Genomic DNA, 9,225 nt, shown 5'->3' with positions numbered 1-9,225 from the left:
TAATAATTATTTAAATATAATTTTTTTAATGAAGTGAATGTAAAAACTAAATGATTGATTAAACATTTGAATAATATCCTCTTTTTATTATATTCCACATAAATGTTTAAACTATACAACTACATTTAACGTTTTCAACAATATCCTTTTTATAAAATTTTATTGTTTATTATTTTAAAACTTAGAAAATAATTTTAAAGTAGAATAATATAAGTAAAATGACACATAAATATTTTATTATTAAAATAATATATATATATATATAGATAAATATTTTAAAATAAACACCATATCTCTATAAAATATTTTTCTTTACTCCTATTTTTTCTTTATAAATTTCTGACTCTATATATAAGGACATAGAAATTAATTTCAGAATTGAAGTTGGATGTTTGAGCTAAATTTGAATTGAATCTGGTTTAAAATTTGTGATTTTGAGCAAGGTAGGTCATATTGATTTTATGCGTGTTACAAAATGCAAATTTGAGTATTGAGTTTGGATGAAAATTTTGAAATTTAATTAAGTTAACATGAAAAATTCACTTTGCTCTCAAACCTATTTTTGTTTAAGAGAAAATGGAGTGAAATTTTGGCTTAAACTCTTGGGTTTATTTTGTTTCTTGGAAATGTAACATTACATATGATTGTTATTTTCATGTGTTAAGAAATTGCAGGGAAAGTAAAGGAAAAACTCCCAATAATTGATGTTGCAATTCCTGATACACTTTTCTCAATCAACATAATCAAATGATTGAGTATGGAAAGGGGTTTTATACGAGACCAATCTTGATACCTAAAGTCATGAATTTACCCTTCCTTGCACCGTCAGGGTTTTACATTATTTGCATTTCCAAACTTTGGATCAATTTTTTTATGTTGCAAGCTCCATACTTTGAATATTTTATTTAAATGTGAAGATCACAGAAGTTGGTAACCTCAATACTAAGGTTAACAAAAGAGAAGAAGATTAAAATCACACATTCAGATTGGTTGACTTTGACTCATTTGAAGTACCAATGTCAGAAATTGAGGTCTTCAAACATCCTTGAGGAGTTGAACAACAATCATGACATGACACTTACATCCATTATCATACCACATATGCACGATCAAAATGTTATGAATGTATGTAGTTTGAATATTAATGACTGACTGCATTACACCTTAATGCACATATTGAGTTTGTAGACTAACCATTTTGCTCAATTGTTGCATGAAGACATTTTTATGTTATGAGTCATGAAAAATAATATATTGGTTAATTGACCTTACTACATCATGCAACACATGATTGAGACAACATGTTTATTCCATACGACATTGTCATCACATAGATCATGGATCACTACGACATGAACTTATTTCGAAGAAGAAAAATTGTTGACCAAGTTGAATATCTTTCAAGTTAACGATTATGACAACATGGTAGGGATAACAATGATGAGGAACACCCATCAATACCTAATGACTATGTTGAATGCATTGCACATCATCCCCCAATTTCTCGTGATCGTCAAATACTTTCACAAATTTAAGATGATGTATAAGTTGAAGCAATAATGATTAAATAATTTGACAAATGTTAATAGAGGTTTTGAGATTGTTCATCTTGGCATGAATTTTATTTTATTTTATGTAGTTATTGTATTTTTACCGTTTTTTTTTCATCATTATATTGTACATTCAATATTAATTAGACACTAAATATTGATCACAATTTCCGTATATTTTATTAAGTTTTACTGCATTCACAAATTTCAATTAAATCTATAATGTTACTTTTTTTATCTATTAAAAAAATATCTTCCAGTCAAATCCATATTTTTCGTCTCCCTCAACTCCAAACAAAGCATAAAGACTATGCTGCCCACTACTCGAAAACAAAGCTAAAAAAACAACGTGCAAGAGTCAGCAATTTTACACGAGTCACGCAAATCTTTTCAACTTTTCCTCGAGTGTCATCTTCATGTTACTTTCACAACTTGAGTAAATATTTGAGACCCCGTTCTCTGCCTTGTTATTGATTTGCTTGTTGCATAGGCAACGGTCAGCACATCAAGGCCTCACTCTACAGTGCTACTTCAAAGCAAAATAGCCAAGCAAACAACACCTACTCTGGTATTGAAAAACAAATAATGAAAAGCAATAGCATCATTGACGGCAATATAAAATATATCATTACCAAAATTTGTATTGCAAACAGAACCCCTACAAAAGGGTAGCAATAGTATATATTTATATATAACTTTATGTTTTAAATAATATGCTAGAGATTTCTAAGCTAAGGATGAAAGAGTAGTAGCTGATATATAGTTATAATATAATATTAACACATTCCACAGCTTTATCAAGGTTAATCATCCTTCAAAAACGCCACCTTCGGAAACAATTGCGCATTGGACTGTGCTTGAGTCTCTTCCCACCCATCTAACCAACACATCATAAATAGATGGATCTACTGCCACCATTTCTTCTCAGACAAAGATATGAGCTGCAAACCAAATTCAAGTGTGTTAGCTTCCTCCCTTTAGTTTTTAGATGACAAACATCTTTCTACTACTACCAAGGAAAACTTGTGATGACAACATCCAATGCTCAAAACAAGTGCACTTTCTATAAAAATAAATACAGTTCAAATATATCTATATTTGCTATTCCGTTTGTTTACAAAGGGTCATAAGCCTTTCTAGAAGAATAAAATAAGAAACAATGAGATTAGTTTTTCCATAAACTAAAATTAGTTCTTTATAAGCAAATTTGTAAACATTTTCTCATTCATTTCTCTAAAAGCTTATTCTAAAGTAATAAACAAGAACCTTGCTTCAACAAACAGATATAGAACCAGAGGCAAGCATTTGATGTTTGATATGAAACTTTGCAAGTAGAATAAACAACACATGCAATAACAAAATCTAACCAGATAAGGGGTTTCTATTTTAATTGCAATTATACGGGAATAAAATGAAGACTCGAGTGTCAATGTCTTTTTGGGGAAGAAAATGCATAATACGTAAAGTAAAGATTTCAAGTCTACCACTTTAGCTATAAAGAAGGTTAGTGCATATGGTGTTCCATGCTTCACACAAAAGTAATATTAAAAAAATGGAAGTTGTACTAGAAAGTAGAAACATAAAATGAACCCAAATCATTGCTAGCATTTCATTCAAACAGTGCTGGCAATTTAAAGCAAAATGGGGGACAGTTTTTTTTTGTAATAAACAAAGGAGAGATACAAATGGTAGATGATGAAATCCTTAAAAACTAATCAAAGAATGGACGGGGAAAAACAAAGGATAAAGAACATGTTATACAGGTAATGTAACAGCACCCCAATCTCTGTAAGACCTACCAGAGAAGACAGCTAAAAAGGTCATTAACAGAAAAACACATAGAATCTAAGTGAACTACTCAATCTAAAATTAACTCGAGCAGTAATACCATAGTGTGGACTACAGTAGCATTTCTTTCCAACCATTTAGCCCAAACAACCGCTAATAGAGAATAAAGCAAAAGTCTATAAAATTAACAAAGAAATTCTGGAGATACTTGGGGAAACCCAGTCTTCACTAACAAATAATGAAGACCAAGATGCGAAGGTCGGTTTACAGAAGACAACGCAGTATATGAAGTGAAAAATTCAAGTCAGCATATTCATTCTAGTAGATGTATGACTACTTTTCTGTATGAAAAAGAAAGCATATCTTTTACTCCATTTGAAATAAAAATAGTGAAAAATAAAATAAAATTGCCAACATCATAGAATCAAGAAAGAGCTAGCAGTTTTTCAATGTGACAGACTAATACAGAACTAAGGAAACAGGCTATTTAAGATGAGCGAGAAGTCAAGAACCAATTGGAAATAGTCAACTTGCATTTGACAAAGTAAATTTCTGAGCAACGAGAAACACATAACTGCTAAATTATTTATGAGAGATTGAAGTTTATGAATAAGCATCAGTTAGCATGGGTCATATTTCGAGACAACAATATTGTGTTTACTGAGTCAAACTTGTGTTTTCAACACTGATAATTGCCTGGGCAGAATAAGTGAACCATATATGCCTGATGGGTAAAGTAGGCTACTAACAGTCAAAATTTATCTATTCTAGGATCAATAACACTAGGGGTGTACATAATAGGCTAATGTGAAATAACATAAAATAGACATACAAGACATGTATACATTGCAAAACTCAGTATGTAGCATGTATAGAAACAAATACAATTAGAGGAAACATCACCAGAATAAATAATCATAGTCCAGACAACTGGATTTCCATAAAGAGGAAGTGTTTTTCAATAACCAGAGACATACGTCAATCCCAGATATGGTTAGAGAGATGGATGTTGTCATACTAAAGTTACCGGTATAATAAAAATACTTATACGTACATAGAAAAAAAGTAAAGACATTCACCATTAACAATTAAAAGTCATAGTCCAGAGAGACTCTAGACAGGCAATCACCCCCACCAATCTAAGGCATAGTTGACAAAACAATAACAACAAAAGTCAAGGAACATGAAAAAAGTTAAGCACTGAGTCCTACACAAGCCTCTAAAAGCTTAAAGTAACTCAACTTTTCAATAGGCTTACCTTAATTGGAATCATCATCTCCAAGATGATGCCATGGCTGAGAAAGAGCAATGATAACAGAGGAAAGAAGTCAAAACAAAAGGAAGATGGTGCTATGAAATCAATAGAAAAATAGCAATATCTTGTAGCAGAAAAATAAAAAATTGAGCTGTGAAGTAGACAACACAAAAAAATGGAGGATTAAAGACTCTTAATGCAGACAAGCTTGGCTAGAAAATTGCTCTGGTAAAAGGGGTTTGATTGGACACTAGACAGTTTTTGAACCTCAAACCAAAGGGAGGCAAATGTTTTTGGTTGTCTCTATTACCAGACCATAACCCTGGAGTCAAGAAAGAATCTCTATATGAGATTTGTCTACAGCCAGGTTCAAATGATTCAATGATCAAATTTCATAAGCATTTGGAACTATACATGCCATCATAAGTACAAGTTTTTCATAAGAAAATTCTTTGACTGTGCATTGGAATGCCACAGTAATTGTATAAAATGAGATCAGTGGCTAGTGAAAGGGGGAATGGAAAGGACTTGAGGAATAATTGAGGATTTCAAAAGAAGTTCAATAAGAACTTGAATAAAGTGAAGATCATCAATCATCAGCTCTAGTGTTTTCTTCACCAAACAAGAAAGTATGATAAGAGTATAACAAAATTACCAGTTAGTCAAAACAATTTGCCCATTTCTAATTAGGTATGTTTAAAATTAGCTAAATATTAGTCAAAGTGAACCGTTGTCAGCAGCTAACAACATATCTCCTATAATGCTATGACCATGTTTGAAAAAAAGAGTAGTTTATTTAACACTGGTACACAATCACATAGTATGTGCAGACATATGCATGCTAAAAACAGTGAAAGATGGAAACTAACATTCACAAATCACCAACCTGACGAGCAACCTGTGCTAGTCGTCGGCTGTCCCGAGATGATTCAGTCATCGTGCAAGACTTCTGAGGATCAACATTATGATCTTGCTTCTCTCCACACTTTTTCTTTGAATTGATATTATCTTGAGAGCAATCTTCATCACAGCTAACTGCCTCCTTCTTACGCTTTCTACAGAATGTGTACTTAAGAAACTTATCACTTGTAGGTCGATTAGAAACCTTTGCATCTACATCAGATAATTTTGGGTTAATTTTATCCAGTGACCCGTTAGATGCTTCAATACTTTTACAAGCTGGAATCTCCACACTTTCAGTTGTTAAATCTGATGTATCCATTGGTTCCTTGTCCGCTTTAGTGTTGCCCTGAGCACTACAGGCTTTAAGAAATACTTCCCCATTTTGAGAATTGCTATGAGATCTTGATTGCTCATTCGTTGCAGTTGTGTCTGTGGGTACATCAGCAACAGGAGACACTATTTCCTTCTGAGTTTCATTTTCATATGCCATAGAAGAACTTGCCCTTAAGGGGTTATTGTTATCCAATACAAGGGGAGAATGTTTTGCACAAGACAGATGTGATTCTTTATTTGTTTCCTTAACCTGGTTAGAATGTAATCTAGATTTAATAGCCTTCCTTTTCCCAAATCTTCTCTTTTTTCTATGAACTGGAACTTTGACAAGGTCAGCAATATCTGCTTTTACCACTTCAAGTTCATCCTGTTTCTCCTTTTCACAAATAATATCATCATTGGCATTAGTTGATACAGTCATTGCTTTACCTTCTTCATGCACACTCACTAAAGTTTCATCCTGTACATTATCTAAGTTTCCTGAAACAGACACATTGCCATCAAAAAGGCTCCTTTCAAATGCATGTATTCTCTGAGTGCATCCATTTCTGTAGAGCTTGGGCTCTTTCCTCCTAATGACTATGGATGCAAAGTCTGGGTTATGAATGTAGCAGTTGTTTGAATGATCATGTGACCCACAAAACTTACTGCTATCAATGGATCCATTTACAGTTGGATTCCTGGGTTCAGAAATAGAGACTGATTCAAACTGTAAACCAGGAGCAGAATAAATAGATCCATCATGATGATCAAGTTTGTTGTCTTGCAGAAAATTTTCCTGAGCTAAAATTTCACCCTCTATGCTTTGCTCGACAGGGGGTTGCATTTGGTGTTTCATCCTAGTCTCCAGCTCAGCCTGGGTTTCTCTCAACTCTGCTCTTAAGTCTCTAACTATTTCCTCAGCTTCCTGGAGCTGAGCTTCAAGCTCCTCAATTTTCTTCCGCTGATTCAATGACATCAGCTCTGCTTCACTGACCTGCAAAGTTGTCTGTCATTCATTAGACACAACAGGAGATGAAACAACACAAAAATTATTTAAGATAGAGGACACAATTGGTTGGCTTCAGCTATATTAGCAGCTACGTTAGTATATTAAATTCCTCTTATGTTAGCATGTCGCATGTGCTATAATGGTAGTAATCTCTCACTGTTGAAAAATCACCGCACTTGCTACGAGTTGAACTTACTTTAAAAATCTGAAAAACAATAATACAATGTATATTTCTTTACATGATTCCCCAGTAATAGAACAAGTTTATCACGCAAAAAAATACAAGCATGAAAAGTATCCAGTAATAGTTTTGTGCCTACATTCACAATAAAGTTCGCTTCGTCCTAAAACTAGATGTACAGTACATTGATGGACAGTTAGCAATTACAAAAGTACCAGTGGATTCCTCTGATACCATGTCACGACTATATCACATACTTCATCAAATGAACATTGATTGCAATCCTTTGATGACCACGACAAAATGTCACAAAAAAAAATAGCCAATCCCTTTTATTTTTAGGAAGAGTTTTCCAACAAACAACCCTGTTTTTCTAAAAATAAAGTGAGAATCAATGATCCAAATCTTAAAAGAAAACAACAATGTGACAATTCCGAAGAACTCTTACCCCAGGTTTAAAATAATGGTATCACAGGATGAACTGAAATAATACTGTCATTCAAGCATAACCATTACAAAGCAACCAACATTTAAGCAATTGAAGATATTTCAAGAACTCCACGAAGAAGCAACCTTTTACAATCATCTAGAATGTCCTTTCTTCTCCCATCCCACATACTAAGAATTTTTACATTGAACTCATCAAACTGATTCAAGCAATCAGCCGGCAATCCAAACCAACATGGCAAAACGGGAATCTCGAAACATTACCAATCGAGAACAAACAATACACAAAAAACCAGCATCACGAAGCATGAGTAGGGTAATAAACTCCAAATCAAACACAGACCAATTTAAAGAAAAACAAAAACGAAGTGTAAAAGGGCAAAGAAAGAATCTTTTAATAACAAAAAGACCCCTTTGCAAGAGCGTGAATGTCAAACCTTAGAATCGAACATTTGTTTGAGCCTAAGCAGCATTCGAAGTGCTTCATCCTTGGTGGAAACAAGTTCCTGCTGAAAGCGTGAGGCTTTCCGCTCCGACACCATGATACGCGCCGCCGCCTCCTTCGCCGTGTTAAGGATGATATCGGCGTAAGCCTTCTTCAACGCCGTCAATTTCTGATCAAAACGCAAAACACCCAATTAAAACCCAAAACACCAAACGCGCCACAAATCAAAAACGACCGTCCCCATTCCCGTGAACCCTGAGAATAATGAAAGCGAACCGATTTTCCTCGTACAAAACAAAACAAAAAAACAGAAAAAGAAATAACCGCGGTAGGCGGCGGGAGAAGCAGTTGAAAAAGATGGTGCGGACCAATGGAAGTTAAAACTATACCTCGGAATCCTCCATTGTTGTCTAATGCATCCAAGAGTGGGTGTTAGGTGATTCGGTTGAGTTGAGACCAAACCGAAGAACAGGAACACCAACAACAACAGAAAGAAGTGAATGATGATGGGATGGGAGTTTGTTTCTGTTTTTCTTTCTTCCCCTCTTCACAGTGGGAGCTGTGTCTGTTAGGAAGTGAGAAAGGAAATGACAAGATTGTCCTCCGCGTAATAACATTACATTTACCACGTCGCAATCACAAACCGTAACACGGGAGCGGGGCCCGTTGATCTCTTCGCCTCTCCCGTTTTATATTTTTCCAGTGTGGGCCCCTTCTCTGCTCCACCACCTCCATCTCACAATGCTGACGTGGACCGCTTCATGAAACTGCACCCACTAAACCCCTTAAACGCCCTCGTTTTTAGTTTTCGTCTTTTAGGTTTCCCTTCAACTCAAAATCCACGTTTTTTTTTAATCTTTCAACTAGTTTTACTTAAATCGGGAATACTATTGTTAAGTGAAAAAACGTTTTGTCATGTTCTTTTTTTTCAATCATAAAAAAAACTAACACAATTTAAAAATAATAATTATGAGTCGAAGATGGTGTTTTCATGTTTACATTTTTTATGATAATAAAAATTAATTAATAGAATTAAAAAAATTCTGACAATTAAAAAATAACTATCAAACATAAAGATTAAAATCAATAAAATATATAAAAATAATCTATTTTTGTTAACTTTTATAATTGCGTGATCAAAATGTTTTCAATCTTTATTTAAGAAGTTGTTTAAAGAAGATAAAAATACAAACAATAAGACGGTTACACATTAAACAAGTAAAATTCTAATCTTATATTTAATTGTTATAAACTATAGATAATATTTCTTATAATAAAAATAAATTGTCATAAATTATAGATAGGATGAAAAGAAAATGGGCACATAAATAA

At 33.6% G+C, this 9,225-nt stretch overlaps 1 protein-coding gene across 3 annotated transcripts; it reads right to left on the bottom strand.

The window, feature by feature from the left end:
* Positions 1-2,154: 2,154 nt before the first annotated feature.
* Positions 2,155-8,558, bottom strand: LOC137807823 (uncharacterized). 3 transcript variants are annotated; one of them, XM_068608635.1, is made up of 5 exons: positions 8,283-8,558; positions 7,886-8,062; positions 5,480-6,805; positions 4,597-4,633; positions 2,155-2,491 (listed from the first exon to the last, which is right to left on the bottom strand). In XM_068608635.1, the coding sequence occupies exons 1-4, from the start codon at positions 8,295-8,297 to the stop codon at positions 4,598-4,600; spliced, it is 1,554 nt and encodes a 517-aa protein (XP_068464736.1). In that variant the 5' UTR covers positions 8,298-8,558; the 3' UTR covers positions 2,155-2,491; position 4,597. The 3 variants fall into 3 exon arrangements, with proteins under 3 accessions (XP_068464736.1, XP_068464737.1, XP_068464738.1); XM_068608636.1 differs by lacking the exon at positions 4,597-4,633; XM_068608637.2 differs by lacking the exon at positions 4,597-4,633 and having other exon boundaries at positions 5,463-6,805; positions 8,283-8,485.
* Positions 8,559-9,225: the final 667 nt, after the last annotated feature.

Source organism: Phaseolus vulgaris, chromosome 3 (assembly GCF_051622355.1).
Source record: "Phaseolus vulgaris cultivar YP4 chromosome 3, ASM5162235v1, whole genome shotgun sequence".
NCBI classification, from domain to species: domain Eukaryota; kingdom Viridiplantae; phylum Streptophyta; class Magnoliopsida; order Fabales; family Fabaceae; genus Phaseolus; species Phaseolus vulgaris.
Note: the sequence above shows the minus strand (reverse complement) of the source record. Positions and strands in the feature narration are given on the sequence as shown.